Raw genomic sequence first — 24,246 nt, forward strand, 5'->3', positions numbered from 1 at the left:
TAAAATGAGCATAAAAAGCAAAATACAGAATTCTGAAATATTCAAATGGAATTTGGGAACAAATAAAATGGAATTTGGAAAATAATAAAATGGATTTCATATGGCTCTAGGCTTTAGGCCCACGTCTCTGCTGCTCGACGACCACAGAGTGAGAGAACAGGCTTTAGGCCTACCTCTCTGCTGCTTGACGACCACAGAGTGAGAGAACAGGCTTTAGGCCTACGTCTCTGCTGCTCTGCGACCACAGAGTGAGAGAACAGGCTTTAGGCCCTACGTCTCTGCTGCTCTGCGACCACAGAGTGAGAGAACAGGCTTTAGGCCTACGTCTCTGCTGCTCTGTGACCACAGAGTGAGAGAACAGGCTTTAGGCCTACGTCTCTGCTGCTCGACGACCACAGAGTGAGAGAACAGGCTTTAGGCCTACGTCTCTGCTGCTCGACGACCACAGAGTGAGAGAACAGGCTTTAGGCCTACGTCTCTGCTGCTCGACGACCACAGAGTGAGAGAACAGGCTTTAGGCCTACGTCTCTGCTGCTCGACGACCACAGAGTGAGAGAACAGGCTTTAGGCCTACGTCTCTGCTGCTCGACGACCACAGAGTGAGAGAACAGGCTTTAGGCCTACGTCTCTGCTGCTCTGCGACCACAGAGTGAGAGAACAGGCTTTAGGCCTACGTCTCTGCTGCTCGACGACCACAGAGTGAGAGAACAGGCTTTAGGCCTACGTCTCTGCTGCTCGACGACCACAGAGTGAGAGAACAGGCTTTAGGCCTACGTCTCTGCTGCTCTGCGACCACAGAGTGAGAGAACAAGGCCCACGTCTCTGCTGCTCGACGGCCACAGAGTGAGAGAACCTAAACAGGCTTCAGGTCAACACCTTCTCCGATACATCCTCACATGCGACCGGTATATAGGGGATTAAAGCCCCCCCCCGCCCACCCCCCAAACGACAAAAAGGAATTCCAAAAATTCAACCTGGTTGAAGCATATGAAAGCTTTTAAAAGATTTAACACACAAACAATACATTTCATCGTTGCCAGTAAAAGCCAGTCAGCCCCTCCGCAGGACAGGGAGCCCTTTGACAATGTTTATAACAGACATCCAAGAGCAGCTGAAGTCCACCAGATGTTGAGGCGGGACGGGGCCCGGGCAAAGCCCCCCAGGCTGAATGAGGTCAGGTACGAGATCACATTTCTGGGGCCTCAGAGTTACAAAAAAGGGTAACAATGATTCCGATATACCTGGTGGGCTTCAGGGAACCGGACACCGGCGGAGGCGGCAGAAAGAAAGACTGTCAAAAGGGACTGGAAAGCCTAGACCCAGAGGTACAATGTGGTCTGATGGGCTTTAGTCACGGGCGACCTGGTCCGCTCCCAATGACGCACGGTGAAATGTGTCAATAAATCATAGCATCTATGATAGTGGTCGACCGATATGGGTTTTTCAATGTTTAGAGAGCAGGGCGGCTGCGAAGCACCTCTGTGACAACGTCACTAACTCACTCCTTCAGTCACTCACTCCGTCCTCACTCACACTTTGCCGCTCTGCCCCCTAGTGGCATCCCACAAGCATTAGATTGACATCAACATCAATCGCACTTAAACACAACGACACGACACAGGCTAGGCTACCCAGACCATGGTATGATGCTTCTGGTAGGAAAACATTATATTAGGTTGAACACCATTACATTTGACTAACATTCTGCCTGGGCCGTGTTTAAAGGGTAGCACTTGTCCAAAACCAGGGTCTATGCATGCTAAGTGTTTAAGTTACTGAAGGGATGGTGCACACTATTTAAATGACTGACATTCTGAGCCATCTTTATACTGTAACGTTAGCGAAGTATTTAAGTTACTGACTTTCTGAGCCGTGTTATACTGTAATGTTAGCTAAGTATTTAAGTTACTGACTTTCTGAGCCGTGTTATACTGTAATGTTAGCTAAGTATTTAAGTTACTGACATTCTGAGCCATGTTATACTGTTACGTTAGGTACGTCAGCTAAGTATTTGGAGGAGAGAGAGAGAGAGAGAAAGGGAATTTTTTGTTGTTACTTTGTTACATTTTTACTTCTTTGTGGTGCAACTGCTTTAATTGTACACTAAGGGCTAGATCCACAATGAATGGATTGCACGGAGCAAGTTGCACCCTTACTTAAAATTCATTATGAATTGAAAATGGGGGACCCTGATGTAAACAAGACGAAAGTCTTTCTCTTGTCTGCATCCGCTTAACAATTGTGTGTATTGAGCCGTACTGTATTGTACCCATTCTGCAATCTGTTAATAAAATGTTCAATCAATCAATCAATCAATCAGCTATGTTAACTCCTTATTTAAGTTACTGACATTCTGAGTTGTGTTTAGCTATTTGGTGATTAGGAGGAGAGAGACTGGCATAGCACTCTGTAAGAGACCAGTTCAATATATACAAGAATGCTTCACATCCATGACACTGTGAGTCTGTTTTTTCTCTGCATTTGATCAAATACAACAATTTAATAATAACAAATAAGGTCTTAACTTCACTAATAGCTACATTGGCTAGCTAGCTGAGCTGGTTGACCACAGCTAGGTTTGCACTTGCTAATATTAGCCTAAATAAACAGAGTTAGATTTAGCCAGACAAAATATTGCTAAATTGTGGATATAAAATGTTATGCCGTCAAAATATCAGTGAACTCTAGAGCCCTATTCAGCCCCTTAGCAGGTAACCTAGCATTGAGCTATTGGTATCAACAGATTCCTTAGCAGGTAACCTAGCATTGAGCTATTGGTATCAACAGATTCCTTGGCAGGTAACCTAGCATTGAGCTATTGGTATCAACAGATTCCTTAGCAGGTAACCTAGCATTGAGCTATTGGTATCAACAGATTCCTTAGAAGGTAACCTAGCATTGAGCTATTGGTATCAACAGATTCCTTAGAAGGTAACCTAGCATTGAGCTATTGGTATCAACAGATTCCTTAGAAGGTAACCTAGCATTGAGCTATTGGTATCAACAGATTCCTTGCGATTTCTGAGGAAGACACTGATTTTTTGCACCCCATTAACATTTTTTTAAAAGATGATCTGTGCACTCCAATACCTTCCTTGTGATCTTTAGTTCCATATGATACTATTGGATTGCTAGAATTAGAATTCAATATTGCTGATACTGATATAAAAAAATTATTAAGAAAACACCAGGCCAATATCGGCCTGATATCGGTCAGCCGCTAATCTATGAGATGGATGTTGTCTTCCCAATAGTGTACAACAATTCAACTGCTGGCGGTCGTCTCACATTCGCACACAGTGCAGTGTCACCCTCACTGACCCAATGATTTGAAGATTTTGGAGCTTTTACTTAAAAAAAAAGTATTAGATACCGGTAGATTAAAAAAATAACTTGTCCACCTTAATTGTGTCCCCAGCCAGCAGGATTCCTGCTGACGGTTTGTTCATGTTTTACATTTGGGTTTAAGACGCAGCATCAGCTCGTCAGTCACACTGTCACAGTCAGACGCTGTGAGAAGAAAAAAGGCCCAAAGCCTCCTACTGCTTTTGTTTGGCAGGAAAATACTTTTGAAAACCAAAAGCAGAGGGACCTGGCTCTTCAGTCTGAGAGTGTGTATTGTATTATCATTATTTATGATATTCTTCATTAGAAGTGCAAGAGCACACAGCACACAGAGGGATTAGGTGACCCCATTACACTAACTGTACTTGGAAAACTGAGCTAAGTGTTGGTGGGATTCCCACCGGGGGGAGTCTTGATGTAGGCCTTGGGAGTAATTAGCAGGGATTACAGCTCATCTGGCCCGTGCCCAGCCGCAGGGTGGGAGGCCAGACACCCAGGCAAGTCGCTGGCTTCACTCCCTCGCCAGACCATACAGGCCTCTCCGGCATGATATCACACAGACGCATCCTAATAACGCTCCCGACTATCCTCATCATTACCATAATCATCCCCGCCGCTACGTCTTCATAGCGAGCAATAAATCTCCGCCAGATTACACCCAACATCAAAACCCATTCCCTCGCTGGCAGCCGAGTAGCGCGATGACTTCAGTGAGTGAATGTGTGTGAAGCCTGGTGTTTGTGGGTCAGGGGGTTCGGGCTCCACCCCTGTAGTTTGGGATCAGAGCCCTGTGGCCCGACGCCACACTCCTCACAGCTGGCTGAGTGACACCAGCGCTGAGGTGATCAACACAAAGGAGACACACAGCGGCTCCAATATCACAGGAAAAAAAAAAAAAAAAAAAAAAAAAGGAGGAAAAAAAGAAGACATTTCACCAGCCGGCATCGCTCACACAAAAGGAATTCAGCAGGCGAGAGGGAGAGGGTCCCGACTACGGGGGGCGAGTGGAGAGGAGGGAGTAACGTATCGGGGGGTTGTAAAAGCCCTGGCGCGGTTAGCAGCACCGGCTCGGTGACAGTACCAAGCGACAACTCATTGGTATATTTGAGGCATGACAGGGAAGCCTTCGGGGAGATGTGTGTAAACGACAACTGCGGTCTGTTTTGGCACGAGGATCATCTGGAAGCCTTCCCACGCAGAGTGGAGTACCCTGAGGGGCGGGGGTGAGAGAGAGAGGGGGGGTGCGTGTGTGTGTGTGTGTGTGTGTGTGTGTGTGTGTGTGTGTGTGTGTGTGTGTGTGTGTGTGTGTGTGTGTGTGTGTGTGTGTGTGTGTGTGTGTGTGTGTGTGTGTGTGTGTGTGTGTGTGTGTGTGTGTGTGTGTGTGTGTGTGTGTGTGTGAGAGAAAGAGACAGTGGAGTGCTGAGGATAGGACTGAGAATTATACCCTATATTAAACTACCACCCAACTACAGCTAAATGTAGTTAACTAGTAAACTACATGTACTTAATACTCCCCAGCGCTGCCCAGTAGGCAGTAGGTGTTGCAAATTGTGTGCGTGTGCGTGCGTGTGTGTAGACAGTTGGTGGTTGTACTGCATGTGTCAGGGTGTGTGTTTGGACGTCTGTGTAAATACTGGGGAACCCTGTCTCTGCTGTGCAGAGTTAGCACTGGGCCGGTGCCTGGCCATTGTTTTTGCAGAAATGACTTTTCTTAGCTACTATCAGCGTTACACTCAATCCATTGTGCAAATAATTGCAAACTCTTGTTCTGAAAATGTAATGTACCTCTGAGAAGGACCCTAGGACCCTTTGTAATTGATGACATGGCCCCTAAAAAGTTATCAAAATAAACAATAAAATGATGTTTGAAGAACTACTGTTTTTTGGGGAAACTGACCTGGTCCATTATGTTAATATCATAAACCCTATATTAACCTGATGATCCATTATGTTAATATCATAACCCCTACCTCAACCTGGTGGTCCATTATGTTAATATCATAAACCTTATCTTAACCTGATCCATTATGTTAATAACCTGGTCCATTATGTTAATATCATAAACCTTATCTTAACCTGATCCATTATGTTAATAACCTGGTCCATTATGTTAATAACATAAACCCTATCTTAACCTGATCCATTATGTTAGTATCATAAACCCTATCTTAACCTGATCCATTATGTTAGTATCATAAACCCTATATTAACCTGATGATCCATTATGTTAATATCATAAACCCTATCTTAACCTGATCCATTATGTTAATATCATAACCCCTATCTTAACCTGATCCATTATGTTAATATCATAACCCCTATCTCTTAACCTGGTTCATTATGTTAATCATAAGCCCTATCTTAAGGTAAAGAATTATGGATCCGCACACAAGGTGAAGGTATACACGCATTAGTTCTAACAATCAAGTTAACCACATAATAGGCTAGGTCTTTAAAAAAAAATAAAAAAAAATTATGTGTAAATATTTTGCAACAGTATTCAAGAAAATGTGACGGAAATCAGTCGACAATTATGACCAAAAAAAAGATGTTGTCAAAATGGTCAACCATCAAACAATAAGAAAAACAATTAACTGATATGCTGGCCATATCGCCCCGGTCAAGGAGGAGGATACAAGAAGAGGAGGAGAGCCGGGAAAGACAAGAGGGATCTGACCGAGGGACAAGGTAGGTAGGAAGGAAAAGACCGAAACGAAACCCGACAACTTGTTCCAGAGAGGCGGAGGAAAACGAGCCGACGTGTCGGACGGAGGGGGGAGGAGAGAGACCGACTCAGCAGCAGGCAAAGAGGACATGTTAACAAGCCGTTTCAAGAGGCCACACTCCCTTCCAACGCACTGTGGAAAAACCACAAAGCCAGAACCAGATTTCTCACAGTTAAGCTTCAGATAGCACCGTCCAACACAGAACCGCCGGGGAGACGACAGCCGCGCAGAGACGAGACGAGGGAGACAGAGACGCCGTGTGTTGTTGAAGTCAGAGGTTACGGAGAGGAGCAGGCTAGATGTTCCTGCTTGTGTGACTGAAAGGGGATGAGTCACAGCGCATGCATTTAGCCCAGAGAGACATGCTACCTCCCTGGATTCCCAGAGTCTGTGTGTCAGACTCTCTCTCTCTCTCTCTCTCTCTCTCTCTCAAACTCCTCCGCTCCTCTTTTCTCTGTCAGTCAAATCCCCTTCTCTTTCTCTGGTCGCCTCAAGTCCGTCCCTCTCTTTGTTGTGCTTGCCGGCTCCAGGGCTCCCTGTTTGTGGGTCTTGGTGGTCCGATGTGGAATGCCGTGGGGAGGAAGGGGGGGGGGGGGGGGGGGGGCAGACTGGCCTAAAAAAGGGGAAGCTCAATTGTTCCCACACACAGCATCCACCCCCCACAGATCTATCGCTCACTCTGCCCATTGGGGGTTTGAGTTTGAGGGGGGGGGGGGGGGGGCAAAGGGGGGCAAAGCAAACGATGGAGAGAGATGGCCTTGTGGATAGTCGGTTTACACACGCACACGGCTATTCATCTGTTGCTACAGATACAGCATAACAAATGCTTTAAAGTGTAAGGGGGAGTGCCGTCACATTCCAAGCACCAAATGTAACACTCAGAAGATCGTCTGAAGAACGAGCCGACGAGCCGGATGCCAAGTCAAGCCCTGGAACAAGACCATCATTTTATCCACTAGGACCTGAAACACAAACTGCTTAAGCGCCACAGTTGTTTAGCCACGTCCTTCATGTGCAGCACTCATTTCTAATGGGGGGGGGGGGGGGGGGGGGGCTGCGATAAGCTTATTTGTCCTCTGAGTGACGATAAGCTTGGCAGCTGTAGCTGGCGAACAGTGCAGTCACAGGAAGCTGATAAGAGATCCGCCATAGAACTGGCAGACATGTGTAGCGCGGCCTTCTGACCAGACGCTGCTGCCTGAGTTCACAAGACCTCAGCGCCGCATGACACCTGAACTGGATTAATCTGAAGCCATGATGTGGACAGTCACTAAGCTTAGCTTTGAACTTCATCGCCAACGGCGTCATAAAAACTATACATGACAAAACGATTGTGAGATCGTGTTTGTTCACCCTGTCAGTGTGAACATGAACCCTCCGATTAACCCTTTCACTGCCACACGGCAGAAGGTTAACCCTTTACTATCACACAACCGACGGCGACCGTAAAGGGTTAACCTTCTGTCGTGTGGCACTGAAAGAAAGGGTTAACCGGCTGTCGTGTGGCAGTGAAAGGGTTAACCCTCTGTGTATTGTCACAGTGAAAGGGTTAACCGTTTGGTAGTGCGGCAGTGAAAGGGTTAACCTGGCACAGACAACACCACAAGCTTGACTGATCTTAAAAGTCCAACCAATTCTTGCACTTCTCTCAGTATCTCTTCCCCCATACTGTACACACATACATGTACATCCAGATGCAGTCTGAATAAAATGTCTAGGGCACCCATGCAGGCAGAAGCTATACGGGTCAGCAGAAAAGGAGTACTAGAAAATAGAATAGCTGAATTAGTGCCATTAATTCTTCTATGGGCTTTTTTAGAGACACACACACAATGCTCTTGCCGCTCCCACCGTGTGATAACTCATTAAAACACAAGTGTTCTAACTATTTCAACAGAAACGTGGAATTAACTGATATTTACCTGCTCACTATCAACATTTCCCCCAAATCAATAAATCTGAAGATTATAATTTTGAAATTAAGGTTTCTACAACCGTTACATGCATAATACAGCTTTTCAGCAGTCCTAATATTCACATTAGCTGCGCTTAATTTCTGGCCTAGACGATCTTGGTCAGTTCAAGCCTAAAGACCACAGCTACTTTCACTTGTTAAACCGTCTGCCGTCATCATATGCCATACTGACATATGTGGAATATCCGGGCATAATGCAGTGGATTACAGCCCACAGGTGGTGGAAGAGACAGACTGTTCAGCAACAGAGAGCACACATAACTGTTGGCGTCCGAGGGATGCGGTCATCGTTGATGACAGATATTCTCTCCATCAGTTGACTTATCAAATGAGGAGAGAGAGGTCCAGTATGACGGTCCACTATCATTTTGTGAAGCAGGAATTATGAGTTGTTTGCAGCTGCATTATTCTGAATTCTACTGGGTGGGGAGCGACCTCAGGCTCTAGCTATAATTCTCATTTGTCATATCAATTCAAAGTGAGCATTTTAGCCTAGTCGTTTCCTTTCCGTTTAGACAACACTACAGCCAGAAAAATAAAAGATAATTTTTGTGCACATGTGGAATATACTATAACCGTTACATTAAAATGTTGTGTAACACTGGGTGATTTCTGAGACACGGTTAAGTATTTTGCTAAGGAATAACTATTCCATAGATGCTTAATGTGGTACTCGAATGATACATCTGATAATAATTTTCTTCCAGCAACATTCAACTAAACTACCACCACATCCTGGCGACACATGATTAATGTCAACAGTTGGACAGACATATCTACCATATGTCGGCTTTACACAATGAATGTCAATATTAACACTGTTCTACCAACTTTAACACACAACAGCCAAGTAATTATCTGAAGCTGTGTCCCTCACTGGTAACACTTGTAGGGTTTTCTCTACGTATAAGAACATGTTCACCACAAAACAACACTACATCTAATTGAGTAGAGCCATTGGCGAACGTATCGGGCCAAGTGTCAGTATTACAGATGAGAGATAGCAATGCTCTGTGGGTGTTGGGGCCGGGGGGGGGGAGGGAGGGGTTCTGAAGTCTGTATTTCACAATGCACTTGAAAAAAAGATTCACCAACATGAAAATTATGTCATCCATCAGGGCAATATTCTTGACAAATGAATGCAGGTAGAGGGAGGCGGGGTGTCACAACTTCAAGCATGTCATTATCACCCAGCTGTTTTTTAAGGTTTCAAAAAATACCACCCTAGGCTTGATGATGTAATGTTGACATAATGAATCCTGAAATCCAAACTTCACAAACCCACAAATATCCGCCCAGCTTTGCCATTTCCAAATCCGTAGCGCTGACAGATATGTTCGCCTAATGCCAAATAAATTAGATGCGTGTTGTTTTCCTTTAGTGTAAATTGTTTGCATGTTTGTTTGTATGGCGGTCCTCCTGGGCTAAAGAAATTCTTTACCGTCAAATACCAGTTTTAGAATTTGTTGACTAATCGATTTCAACATTTTTGTTTTCCACGTGTAATAATGCAGAAACTACCCTCTGTAATGTCGGCGTGTTCTTTTAAATCTTGTGCTTACTGCTTATCATAGACGTAGACTAATCGACTAACAAATTCTTGGTAGACTAAAACCAAATCAACCGATAAATCGACTATGACTATTTTCATTAATTTAGATCCACCATGCTGACCCTGGAGACTGGAGTCAATCAGTGACCATACAGATTAAAAGGCTAACTGGAATATCTTCAGCAGGCACAGAAGAAAACATCTAGGACTTTCGTGTAAATCTGAAGTTTGTATAGGACATTGAACCACCCTACGACTACTCTGTTGAAGTACGCCTAATTCTCCAAGATAAGACTCATAAAACGTGTTTGATTTATCACTGAATGAGTCTATTCAAAGCTCAAAGACACTGACCTTGAGAAGAGAAAAGCAAGACTCCGGGCGAATGGTTTATTAGTTAATTATTATGGATGTTAAAACAGTGGGACCACAGAGAACACTCTGAAACGCTGGCCTTCCAGTCCCCTAGTTCCCTACGCTTATCTTATCTGCTGAATGTCATCGCAATAACACACAACCATGTAATTTACCAGACCATAAAGACGCAGGGTGCATACTACCACCGGCTAAGACCTCACTACAACACAGGGGCAACACAGCCAAAAACAGCATATCACTGAGTTGACGGTATAGCAGTATTTGACCGCATAGTTTTCCAGTACAATGTGTTAATGTGATTTTATGTCTTTACCTTGTAATAGTTTATTCAAAAGTCTATTTTCTTTTACTTTTTACTACTGCTGCAAGGAACCTTTTTTTATTATTATTATTTACTTAAAAATATACAGTATATATATATTTCCTCTTTCAATATTTATACACCATTGACATCCAGTATATACCTTGATATTTTGGTATACCTTTCCAGCCCCTACTGCCAAACGTCTTGGGCCTGCCGACAAGCCAAAGTGCTGAGGTCATAGACGCTTTGAGTTTCAGTCATAATGCACTGAAGTGATTATGAGCGGGATGTTCCTCTCGTGCTGAAGAGAGAGGGGGACGGGGAGACGGATGTTCCTCTAGTGCTGAAGAGAGAGAGAGGAACGGGGAGACGGATGTTCCTCTCGTGCTGAAGAGAGAGAGAGGGACGGGGAGACGGATGTTCCTCTCGTGCTGAAGAGAGAGAGAGGGACGGGGAGACGGATGTTCCTCTCGTGCTGAAGAGAGAGGGGGACGGGGAGACGGATGTTCCTCTCGTGCTGAAGAGAGAGAGAGGGACGGGGAGACGGATGTTCCTCTCGTGCTGAAGAGAGAGGGGGACGGGGAGACGGATGTTCCTCTCGTGCTGAAGAGAGAGGGGGACGGGGAGACGGATGTTCCTCTCGTGCTGAAGAGAGAGAGAGGGACGTAGGGCTGGGCGATATGGCCAAAAATGATATCGCGATATATTTTGGCTATATCGCGATACACGATATATATCGCGATATTTTTACATTTCCTCTAAATCACTTAAAAATGCTTGATTTAACCCTTTGATGCATACAGTCACGCCAATATGATGATTATAATAAGTCCCTGCAACATATGTTTGCATTATTAAACCATGAAGATGCTTTAAAAAATAATTTAATGAAAATGTACTAAGAGTAGTCTACTGACACACTAATAAAAAAAATTATTTACATCCAAGACTATTTATATAAAAACACTTGGGTGCCTAAGACTTTTACACAGTACTGTGTTTTCTATCCACTTTAGCCAAACACACACACACATATATATATGTATATATATACACACCCTACTGTGAGAAAATAATAATCACACACAAAAGGTATAATGGCTTATAGCAGACTTAATGATTTTAGAATATTTCAGATAATGAAATTAAATGTTTATATCATCAACTATCCAGTTAGTATTTATACTGTCTGTAACATTTGGCTACTTTAAATCATTGAATGTAGAGAGAGAGCGAGAGAGAGAGAGAGAGAGAGGGGGCGAGAATTTTTCTGGACACTTTTGTATCACAAACAGTACTGTATTTGCAAATCTGGTATGTCATAAATGTATAGATGTAGCAGATGTCTATCTGAATGTCATGTATGTCATATATGTTATGATGAATTGAAAATGGGGGACCCTGATGTAAACAAGACGAAAGTCTTTCTCTGGTCTGCATCCCCTTAACAATTGTATGTATTGAGCTGTACTGTACTGTACCCATTCTGCAATCTGTTAATAAACTTTTCAATCAATCAATCAATGAACAAGAGAGCCAGCCCCCCCCCCCCCCCCCCCCCCTCGGGGTTTGTTCTAGGTTCGCGTTTTGATCGTCTAAGCTGCTGTAGGTGATAACGTCACACTCGAATGTAAACAGGAAGAGATGGAGATGGAGACACACGGAGATGGAAATTGAATGATATACAGAAACGAATAACTAATAAATATGAAGTTATGTTTAAACTGCTGTTGTCAAGCGTTGTCAATATAACCCACCCCATTTCCTCACGAATGGAACTAGTCTTGTGGAGTCCGCTTTGACCGTTTACCAGGGTTAGCAGCTATCGCTAGTAGCTTAGCATAATCCTAATGGATACCTTGGTTAGCAGCTACCGTTAGCTCATTGCTCGTGTCAATTAAATTACATGTTATTAAAGGTCCGCGCTGGTCTGTCTAATGAAATTACAACCGCAACATTATATCGCACTGTACAGCCCTGGCCCCTGAATACACTAACGTTAGCCTATAGCTCTGCCGTCCCTTCTCGAGGAAAGCACTGCGAGTGTCTCTCGGCCGCGGGCGGCGCCATATAAACTAAATACTCGATGTTCGCGATATAGTACAGTACTACATCTCGGGTAGAACAATCCGCGATACATTGAGTATACTCGATATATCGCCCTAGAGGGACGGGGAGACGGATGTTCCTCTAGTGCTGAAGAGAGAGAGAGGGACGGGGAGACGGATGTTCCTCTAGTGCTGAAGAGAGAGAGAGAGGGACGGGGAGACGGATGTTCCTCTCGTGCTGAAGAGAGAGAGAGGGACGGGGAGACGGATGTTCCTCTAGTGCTGAAGAGAGAGAGGGACGGGGAGACGGATGCTGAAGAGAGAGAGAGGGACGGGGAGACGGATGTTCCTGAAGAGAGAGGGACGGGGAGACTGATGTTCCTGAAGAGAGAGGGATGGGGGAAACAGATGTTCCTGAAGAGAGAGGGACGGGGAGACGGATGCTGAAGAGAGTCTCAGAGGGACGGGGAGACGGATGCTGAAGAGAGTCTCAGAGGGACGGGGAGACGGATGCTGAAGAGAGTCTCAGAGGGACGGGGAGAGGGATGTTCCTTGTGCTGAAGAGAGAGAGACGGGGAGACGGTTGACGGACCCTCTCTCCGCTCTCTTCTCTTTGATCTTTGCCATACCTGAGGCATGACATCAAGACAGACCGCCGGCGTAAACCAAAACAGATTCTGCTAGAAGGGTTAGAGCGAAAGAGAGAGAGAGAGAGAGAGAGAGAGAGAGAGAGAGAGAGAGAGAGAGAGAGAGAGAGAGAGAGAGAGAGAGAGAGAAAGAGAAGTGCAGCAACCCAGCCCCAGAATGAAGAGCTGTTGACATCATGGCAGATACCAATCTGGTCAGTGTTAACCGCTCTGTTGTCTGGCTCTTTTGAAGAGCTGGTCTGTCTTGCCACCGTGCAGCAAAGTACTTTGCAGATACTTTTTCACATCTAGCGCCGTATCAACACCAACTGCCAGCTTATGTAACTCATCCCAGCCAAGAGAGAGAGACACACACACACACACACACTTGCAAGTTGACAACACTAATATTTCATTGTTAAGACTATTGCTTTCCCATGAAGCCAAGATATTCAACAAGAGGGACTAAACAAACCTCATCCAACTGGCTGTCAGTGTCTTCAGAGACTTGGAATCCAGGCCTTGAACCGTTTCCATGTGACGAGTAAAAGCTTGAGACCATGGGACCGAGAGGCGGAGAGGGAGCCCAACAGTCTGTTACTCTATAGCACCTAATCCGGCCTCCGCCGAAGCACTGACGTTCTCCATTACCGTTTTATTGCATTAAAACATCTCTATTGAATCTCAGTCTGGATTTTTAACCGAGCCGGTCTGTAATTTGAATGGCAACAAACACCGGTATCTCCACGCCGCCACGGATAACAAAAGATGTGTGTGGTTTACAAAAAGGCAATTTTGAGGGCAGCGTCTCCAATAAGCGCCCGTTCCCCTGATTTATGATGATTGTATCAGAGGAGGGACAATGGCAAAGTAAACTCCTCTTATCTGAGTGACACAGGGTTCGGGGAGCTGGAATGTACCACAGGGGAAACTGGAGCGCAGTCAAATAATAATTATACCTTTGCTGATCAATTGGCAGGCAGGGGGTATCATTTTATACATAAGTCTCTGCTCTGTAGCCTCCCATGCATTCATCAAGGCTGAAACAGCAACTCTTTTATGTCAGTGAAGAGAAGGAATGACTTTTGCAAGGTGAGGGGCTACGTTATAAAGAGTCACATTGCAAGGTGAGGGGCTACGTTATAAAGAGTCACATTGCAAGGTGAGGGGCTACGTTATAAAGAGTCACATTGCAAGGTGAGGGGCTACGTTATAAAGAGTAACATTGCAAGGTGAGGGGCTACGTTATAAAGAGTCACATTGCAAGGTGAGGGGCTACAGTTATAAAGAGTCACATTGCAAGGTGAGGGGCTACGTTATAAAGAGTCACATTGCAAGGTGAGGGGCTACAGTTATAAAGAGTCACATTGCAAGGTGAGGGGCTACGTTATAAAGAGTCACATTGCAAGGTGAGGGGCTACGTTATAAAGAGTCACATTGCAAGGTGAGGGGCTACGTTATAAAGAGTCACATTGCAAGGTGAGGGGCTACAGCTATAAAGAGTCACATTGCAAGGTGAGGGGCTACAGTTATAAAGAGTCACATTGCAAGGTGAGGGGCTACAGCTATAAAGAGTCACATTGCAAGGTGAGGGGCTACAGTTATAAAGAGTCACATTGCAAGGTGAGGGGCTACAGTTATAAAGAGTCACATTGCAAGGTGAGGGGCTACGTTATAAAGAGTCACATTGCAAGGTGAGGGGCTACAGCTATAAAGAGTCACATTGCAAGGTGAGGGGCTACAGTTATAAAGAGTCACATTGCAAGGTGAGGGGCTACGTTATAAAGAGTCACATTGCAAGGTGAGGTGAGGGGCTACAGCTATAAAGAGTCACATTGCAAGGTGAGGGGCTACAGCTATAAAGAGTCACATTGCAAGGTGAGGGGCTACAGCTATAAAGAGTCACATTGCAAGGTGAGGGGCTACAGCTATAAAGAGTCACATTGCAAGGTGAGGGGCTACAGCTATAAAGAGTCACATTGCAAGGTGAGGGGCTACAGTTATAAAGAGTCACATTGCAAGGTGAGGGGCTACGTTATAAAGAGTCACATTGCAAGGTGAGGGGCTACAGTTATAAAGAGTCACATTGCAAGGTGAGGGGCTACAGTTATAAAGAGTCACATTGCAAGGTGAGGGGCTACAGATAGTCACATTGCAAGGTGAGGGGCTACAGCTCTGAAGAGGACAGGGGAGACTGCACATCAAGAGTACTGTCTCGGTCTACCCAGCAACACAAAACAGTTTTCCCAGAGCAAGGGGGTTTTGTTTCTCCTTCTGTTTTCAGAGACCCCCTGCCCTGCCCTACTCTGATGACAGTGGACCATGGTCGCTTTTCATGGATCAATTATCTCAGTCTCTATCGATGACAATGAGGTGCTCGTTGAAGTTGGCCCTGAGTACGGTCCGGGCCTACACCTATACACTCTGTTGTAAGAAGAGGCACGTGTGTGTGTGTGTGTGTGTGTGTGTGTGTGTGTGTGTGTGTGTGTGTGTGTGCGTGCGTGCGTGTGTGTGTGTGTAGCACACAGACCTGCACAACACAAGGCCTTTAGAAATGTCCTCAAATCAAAAACACAGAGATGCACCACAATTAAAGACAACACATGCAGACATGTTGGGCAACTCTCGTGATGTTTAGCATCACAATGACATACAGCCAGAAGACAAAAGAGCCCGCAGCCTTGTGTGAAATGTGAGGGGGGAAAAGTCCCTGGTCACCCTGACAGTTACATACAACTCAAATTCTAATGAGCCATCAAGCCCTTGACAAGAAAGACGGTTTGAACTGATCTCTATGCAAAGAAACCCATAATAGACGTTGGTACGAAAGAAGATGAAACACATAGAAATTGGTCACCCATGTCAAATTAATTTAAGCTTTAAACGTTTTTGGGGAAAACGAACGCAACACTCTGCTCTGGGGCATACAGAATAGGTTTTAGGGTGGGAAAATGACAATTCAAATGCATTGAGTCCATTGAAACAGACCTCCGTTAGGAAATGTTGCCTAGTAATAATGTATGCAACAAGGGGAAACAAGACTCCCAACATGACAGCGGAACCAACCACTCAGGTTGACCCACTTCTAGACACAAAATGAGAAGAATATCCCCAAAACTACTCTAAGTAATACAGCCCAAGTGGGCTGATTTAGAAGTCTGACAAATGTCTGTATATTGATATAAACCACCATAAAAACGAATGGCAAAGGAGAGGGGAGGGATTTAAAAGTATATGCAGGGCACAGTGGAATTTCAACCCCCAGCCCTCTTCCCCTGCTCCAGCTCCCCTCTATAAGATTCCATTACTTGGGAGTTTAACTGATTATTAGCTAAATGGATTCGCCTTCTCACCTCCCTCTCTCACACACTAATAACATTATAGTCTGTTGCTGCTGGGTGGATTTCATCGGCTCAAAACAGCCTGTCCATCAAACTAACCCCTGTAGCCCATCTGAGTCATAAGGCTTATACCGAAACTGGAAAACTAACCCAAAAAACAGGCTGAACTATGCTAACATAATGACTGTTGCTGTAATGTATACTGTATTACAGAAGTGTTTAACCATATCACTGCATCATGTGAGCTTGGAAATAATAAACACATGTCCCCGTTGTTGTTTTTCTGAGCGGTTCTGTGTTTGTATAGTATAGTTCATTATGTTGTCATATTGTTGTAAAGTGTTTCCTAAATTAAGATATTTTTTTATTGTGAAGTAGTTGAAACTTGCAACTGTACATTCTCCCGAGGAAGTTTATGCAATCATGTATCATATACATTGCGTATAAAATTAACTACTAAAATGTAAAATATTATATTCAAGATGTAACAGATTGTGGCCATCCGTTTAAAATAATAATAACACACTATTCTTCTAATCAAATGACAGTGGCAGGAGCTTAAAGGGAATACGAACATGACATTATGGTTAATAATAAGAGACTATACTACGTTTTAATATTTCAAACTCACCTTGAACCCCTTTGTTAGGGACATCGTTGACGTTGAAGCCCTTGGAGCTGTAAGCAGCCCGGACTTCGTTGCAGTTCTTCGACTTGTTGGGCTCAGCCTTCACCGAGACACACAGCACAGCCACTAATAACACCAGCATCGTCTTCATCTCGTTCAGTTACAACAACAGTTAAATTAAATGACAAAAGGAAGAAGAAGAAGAGCGATCAGGTGTAAAAACTAGGAGGACAAAGTTGCAGTAATAACTCCCACGTTGAGGTTCCTCATGGAGACGCGCTGGGACTCTTCTTTACTTCTCTGGTTCTTCTACAAGTTGGCAGCAACAGATCCTTCACTCACAGCCTCTCAGATCACCTCTTCAAGACGAAAACAACCGATCAGAAGACGTCGTTTCAAACACTGTCGAGTTCCAGACTCTCCCGTGTGAAGACGTGAAAAGAAAGCAACAAAACACAAAGGTTAAAAATAGTTTAGGAAAAAAAAAAGTTTTTCCCAGGGCAAGAAGAAATACAGAATCAAAACCCCTTGGAAGTATGTTCGCTTGTGGGGGAACAGTTCGGCTATTTGGGGTTCGGACGAAAGACCACAATTGATTGGAAAAATTGCGAATTTGTTACCGAAAAAGTTTTTTTCCCCTAAAATCTTCTGTGGTTTGTTTTCCAGGCAGGACAGTGAAATCTGTGCTGAAGTCCAGAGGCGAGCGGAGCGAAATCCCGGCGGAGAGTCAGGAGCGCAAGTTCCGGGGACAAAGACTTGGCAACTCAGAACACCAGGGGTGGAGCGTGGAGCAGGCGGGGGGAACTTTGGACATTGATAGGCTTCTTCCTAAGCCTCTCCAATACAGGTCTAAAAAAAAAAAAAAAAAATCAGGACTGGATTCCAAAGTGGAGCTGCTGTAGTATGGAAGAACCTATGGCTATGCCCTCTTCATCTAAATGTATATACATTAAAAAGTACTGTATTCACATACGCTGGGTACCCAACAACATTATAACAGCTTGGCGGAAAACACTTAAAGTCACATACGTGTGTTTAGCCGTACACACAAACACAGGTTTAAACGATGTCCTGTAAGCAGTTATGTTCAGAATATGGCTGCCTGTCATGAAATGTGACACAGTGTTGTAAACTAGACGTATAGTGTCTGGAACATGATGGACCAGTACAAGCAAACAGATGTCTCATTGCCAGCATGGCTGTGTGCGCTGAGAACACAATCACAACACAAGTATACTTGGCACGGGATTAGCCTACTATACTGCACTGCAGTCATTCGATAAGCTTAGAATCATGCCATTTTCTGTGCATGTGTCTACATTAGGGGTGTTGTGATTAATCGACTGAATCTAATAAATTGGCTACAATGAATAATTGATTGAAAAATCTGCATTTCATTGGTGGCAGTTAAGTGTTACAACAAAGCATCTCATCTGATGGAAATATAAAAGAAGAAGGATAATCACTTAATTTAGAAGCACCGAGATTGTAAGATAAGATATTGCTTTATTGATCCCCTTATCTGGGCATTATAGCAGCATGGGGGAGGAGGGGGTATATGGACAGGGTAATAGTAGAAAGACATAAATATAGACAATAAAATTAGATTTGAATATAAAAATATGAGAAAAAATAAACAGTGTAAACAACGTAATTGTTTGAGAAATGCTCTAGAAAGACCCTGTTGAAGCCGTATGTCAGTATGCATTCATCGGGCAAGATAAAACGCAAGCATGTAAATGCTCAATTGTCTGTTTTATTTTTATTTTATTTATGAAAATGTATAATTTAGATGCACATATTATTCAATAAAAGAATCCCTTGAATTAATTGATTACTTCAATAATCAGTAGTAGCAGCTCTAGTGTACACATGTGCATGTGTCTGTTTTGTGTCTCCATTTGATAATATAATTATATGCAATGTCATATACGTGCATAATAATTGGCATTGAGGCCATGGCAATGCCTGATATTACTTTTCTTCAGTCATAATGATCAGTTTATCATTCTGAATCAGAACTTTAGAAGCCACTTATATGTTTGGATACCGTAATTCCTCTAATAGTAACCGGTATTCAATTAAAAACCGGGTCTCTATTAATGACCGGGTGCGCTGTTGAGCTAAGCAATTATAAGCCAGCCTCCTAATACAAGCCGGGTTTCATGTATATTAGAGGAATTACGGTATTTTGTTATTGTTGTTATATGCTGGCCTGGCTGTGCAGTAAATACCATATAATGGTATGGTGTTAATGTTTACCAAGAGAGTAAGCCTACCTCAGAATTGTATAAAACGAAGTTATTATTATTATTATACCAGTATTGTGATTGCACTATTTTACTTTATTTAACTTTTTTTGACCACCTGTAATTGCACTGTTTACTACCGTATTTCATACAGTACTTGGTTTCAATAAATGAACCCAGTACATTTTACTGGGTTCAAACTGACACAAAATGTTGATTTATTCATTATGATCTGTTTGACAATTAGAAATATAGGCCTCTCTCTTATACAGGCCTCCTCCTAATACAAGCCTGGTATCCGCTACAGTTGAAACAAATACAAGCCGGGGTTACTATTAGAGGAATTACAGTATTTACTTATCCAGTCTCTGACTAAATAGGAGTTCACAATATTTTATACAATGTGTACATAATTGCAAATAATGTGATCCTGTGAACAAGATCAGTTAGTGACAAATATTATATTTAGACTTTTTACCCCCCCCCCCCCCCCCCCCCCATGTTTTAACATGCCTGGACTTGTGTGAGTGAGTGAGTGTGTGTGTGTGTGTGTGTGTGTGTGTGTGTGTGTGTGTGTGTGTGTGTGTGTGTGTGTGTGTGTGTGTATGTGAGAGAGAGCGAGAGAGAGTGACTGTGTGCATGCATGTGGTTTTGAGTGTGTGCGTGTGCTTGTCTGAGTGGATGTGTGTGTGTGTGTGTGTGTATGTGTGTGCACGCGTGCATTGGTTTGGGGGTAGCACTCAGCAAAATGACATTCCTTCTTTTGTGTCCACATTCCACAGCCTGCTCCATTCATTCCGTGTGACTGCGGCTGCTGCTGGGCCGGCCAGGGGTTTCTGAGGAGGGGAGGAGGATGCTAGGACTGTGCATGGGAGAGCGTGGGTCCGGCGCTCCTCTCAATAGGCCAACAAAAGGTAAGAAAATGGTCCACTGCCATGGTAATTAAATGTGAATGAGCTCTGAACGACATGACATGTTTTAGGCTTTTCTCTCTGACAAGAGGAATTTCAGCATCCAGCTTGGTAAAATTGGAATGGACTCGAGAGCCTGTATATAAAATATATGTGCATGCATTGCACTGTTAGTTTAATTTCTATGCACTGTTTGAAGATCCTTCAGGTGTGGAAAGAGTCCATGCCCAAACATCTTCATGTGTGACCATGTACATATTCCTCCTCAAATACACATTGATACCGAGGCACAATCCCTACTGCAGAACACCCAATAATTCCTGATAGTCAGCTATTCCCACCCGTCCTGCTGACTAACGTCAAATTGACCTTTCACTCTGATAATGTGGGCCGTTTCGACGTCAGCCTGATATTACCCTAAGAAAACATGAGAGCTCTGCATCTCAATGGGCCTGTTTGCCCTTTCTCCAGCCTCCCATTAGCATTCACAGTATTCCCCTGCTATAGCCCAGGTCAGCTGCCTGGATGCTCTCTCTCTGCTGCAGCCACTGTTTGCTCATCTCCTAATGATTAGCCTCTCTCCTTTCCACCTTAATGGAAATGAAAGCTGGTTCATTAAAGCTGCATAATCTCACGCATTTATATCCCCAAACTATAAACCGTCTCAAACAAATTAATTAATTTCGAGAGTTATGGGGTTAAGATGCGTGATGTCATTATGATGTATATTATTCCAGGAAGTAATCAATAAAAAGTGAAATTATGAGCATAAAAAAAAATAGAGTAGGCTAATTATTAGTTCCTAGAAACAGAGGCATTTTGCAAAATCCTTGATACTATATTTCTCCATTTCCATAATTTTACTGAGCTGTATTTATCAATTCCTGGAATAATATACACACCATACTATAATGACATCACATATCTTATCTCTTCAGCCGAATAACTTTCAATGAATTTATACGAGTCAGTCAGTCTATAGTTTTAGGATATGTATGCGTGAGAGTAATAAATCAGCTTTATTTCTTTCGGTGGCGTCTTCCTTTAAAAGGTGCGAGTCAGCACAGGAGAGAAAAGCACAGTTGGATTCAATGGCTTTTTTATCATCTGCAGTTGAGGGGAGGAGGGTGTGAAAAGTTACAGCAGAGCAGAGCAGAAAATGGGGCTTAAAGCGTCTTGGTGGTGACAGGCATGTTATGTGTGCAGCCGTAAGTGATGATCTGTCTCAATGGGAGCTGAAAGCCACAACAATGAAGTTACTGTGAGACTAAAATACAAACAATTACCACTAATGAACCTCATTTTCTAATTGTGTGTGTGTGTTGTGGATGAGTGTCTGTCACCTGGCTCAGGTGACTAATGGCCCTGTAATAATGGGGTTCAGTGTGAAGACACCCCCCAATGGAGAAAGACAGATGAGAACTTGTCCCTGTGCTGCATGTTTCCCCCAGAGAGGTCCCTCATCTGGTGGGAGGGAGAAATACAATACCAGAGACAAACATACAGAGCATGTTTTGTATGTGTTTTTGCCTCTGGTATTGTATTTCTCACTCCAGGGAGCTCCAGGGATCAGTGGGCTAAAAGCAGATTTACCATGAACTTGCAATATCGTGAGACCGAGTCCGAACCCATGTAGCATGTCTGCCCCACCCTCTCTCCTGTGTCCCATTTCCTGTCTCTCTCTACAATGTACCGTAAAAATAAAGCACTTCATCAGATTTATATATATGTGTATGTCTATATGTCTCTATGTATTGGGTTTTGAAATGTATTGCATGGTATATATATATATATGTGTGTGTGTGTGTGTGTGTGTGTGTGTGTGTGTGTGTGTGTGTGTGTGTGTGTGTGTGTGTGTGTGTGTGTGTGTGTGTGTGTGTGTGTGTGTGTGTGTGTGTGTGTGTGTGTGTGTGTGTGTGTGTGTGTGTGTGTGTGTGTGTGTGTAACATAACATGACATGATATGCATGTCAAAACACAAGATATAAGACATATGCTGAACTGCATGACTATAAATCTATAAACATGCTCCCTTGGAACTGAACTGAATCAAGAACAATAACTCTCAAGACACCAGTTGCTTCAAAGAGTACACAGAACCAAAAATCATGAAAGCACGTTCTGTCTTTATTGTTCTTAATAATAATACAGTTTTCCCATCAACTTTAAAGTAAAACAACCATGTTCTTGGGTGTGGAGTTGCAGACTGAGGAGAGAGAAGTTACTTACCAACAATCACTGTTTCCTTACTACTTGCACAGTGTGGCTTGTCAAGCGGTCATGTGTCTCTCACTGCTCTGGAATCAGTTGGGTGTGAGTAGTTAGTTAGACATTCATTTCTTAATTAGTGTCTCTCCGAACAGGTTATCTGATAGGGGACATCTAATAAGTACTCAAAATAGCAAAGGGAGCTGAATTCCAATTTTGTATCTAATTTAGTTTAGCGAAAACATCCAAACGAAACAAAACAATTAAGACACAAAGTTTTGACTCCTGGGGTTTGAACCTGCCATATATACAGTACATACAACATAAATACACTGCCCAGGCCTACAAAGAAAGAGCTTAAGTTTGAGCTTAATGCAAACCACAGCAAAGTACACCACTCATACCTATTTACATGGTCTCTCATATCCCTTCTCACGTTGTCCTCCATACCAGAGAAATCGACACAAATTCTGCTTCATTGACTGGCTGGTCGGTCGGTCCGTGAACCACATTCTCATGAATACATTAATAATGTAATGGAACATATTTAGTAAACATGGCACCGGTAAGGAAAGAGAGAGACAGCTGTACAGTTTTCAGGTTAAATCTTTTTTTGTCACAGGGCCGTTGCTGAAAAAGTGCAACATGGTGGCAGCAGGAGATAACGCCAACACTGATGGGTTCTGGAGGAAAGACACTTGAACCCAGTGAACTGATCATCAGAACCCCTATGTGCCACAGTGGTCATAGTAACACACGACACCAGCTCAAACAAGAGGAGGAGGTTTGGGAAGGGTTGACGCTCAACAAACAAACTTTTAATCTAGTAGGAATAATTGAGCAATAATCTGGACGTGATCAATGAAAAAGAGAGAGCAAGAGAAAGAAAGAGAGAAAGAGAGAGAGTAGATGTTAATAGCAAGAGCATTTAAAAGAAAAGTACACATTTAAATGAGGGTGTCACCTCTGCCAGTCGGGACCTGGGGAGTTCACAACAACATCCAAACCTCTTGATGTTCCCTCCTGCCCCCAGGGTCATTTAGCTGCTCCTCAGGAAGTGGGAGGCAGGGCCCGCTCTTCTGCAGGGGGAGATAACACGGCCGAGAGTGAGAGTACAGATAGAGGGGCAGTGGAGAGGTCTTAAAGGTCCCTCCAGTGGTCTGTTCGGTGTCCATTCTCTCGAGTACAGCCCTCACTTATACAGGTCCATGACAGAACTCTAAGAAGATAAGGGGCTTCCACTTGGAAAGCTTCCACACACTTTCTGTCACAATACAGAGGACAAGCGGGTAGCGTGAGACTGCAGGACACGATGGAGCGAAGAGGAGAACTTGATGGGAGGTCACACGGGAGGAGGAGCGCGGTCGCTTATTTACACAGTGCCATGGGTTCATCTGGTGCACTCTGCAAGGGGGAGCTGAGGACATCCACTGATCTCTAGCCTAACGGTTCGTTGAACAAGATGAAGACAGCTCCTTGCAGAGGCAGAGAGACAGACAGAGAGACAGACAGAGACATAGATAGATAGATAGATAGATAGATAGATAGATAGATAGATAGATAGATAGATAGATAGATAGATAGATAGATAGATAGATAGATAGATAGATAGATAGATAGAGAGACACAGAGAGAGAGAGAGAGAGAGAGAGAGAGAGAGAGAGAGAGAGATAGAAAGACAAGCACAGAGGGAGGGGTAGAGAGACCTTTCTGTTGAGTCATTGAAGTGTACATCGGGAGAGAGGAGGGCCAATTAAAACGCGCCAGCTGAACAAGTTTGTGTGACATCTCACAGAGTTCGCACTGAATCCCACAGAGAGAGGTGTTTGTGAGGCGTGTGAGTGTGCAAGGCTAGGGGTGAAGCACTGGTCAGTGACCCACCAGCAGGAGGAAGAGGAGGAGGAGGAGGGGGAGTGTCACAGGGAGGACGGGGCCCAGGTAGCACCTCCACGGCGG

At 43.9% G+C, this 24,246-nt stretch overlaps 2 protein-coding genes across 2 annotated transcripts in view; both read right to left on the minus strand.

The window, feature by feature from the left end:
• The window catches only part of gpc4 (glypican 4), a 68,576-nt gene extending 50,957 nt beyond the window's left edge, over window positions 1-17,619 (minus strand). The window contains exon 1 of the mRNA XM_084332377.1: window positions 16,927-17,619. Within this exon, the coding sequence (XP_084188503.1) occupies window positions 16,927-17,074 (148 nt within the window). The 5' untranslated portion in view covers window positions 17,075-17,619. The remainder of the gene's footprint in view (window positions 1-16,926) is intronic.
• A 5,660-nt stretch (window positions 17,620-23,279) lies between these two features.
• The window catches only part of gpc3 (glypican 3), a gene marked incomplete at both ends in the record, with an annotated part of 307,783 nt that continues 306,816 nt past the window's right edge, over window positions 23,280-24,246 (minus strand). Inside the window, 2 exons of the mRNA XM_084332068.1 lie at window positions 23,280-23,369; window positions 24,172-24,246. The exon at window positions 24,172-24,246 is cut by the window's right edge and continues 104 nt beyond it. Coding sequence (XP_084188194.1) covers window positions 23,280-23,369; window positions 24,172-24,246 — 165 coding nt within the window. The remainder of the gene's footprint in view (window positions 23,370-24,171) is intronic.

This window comes from Notolepis coatsorum (genome assembly GCF_963971535.1).
Source record: "Notolepis coatsorum genome assembly, chromosome: 16".
Lineage (NCBI taxonomy): Eukaryota > Metazoa > Chordata > Actinopteri > Aulopiformes > Paralepididae > Notolepis > Notolepis coatsorum.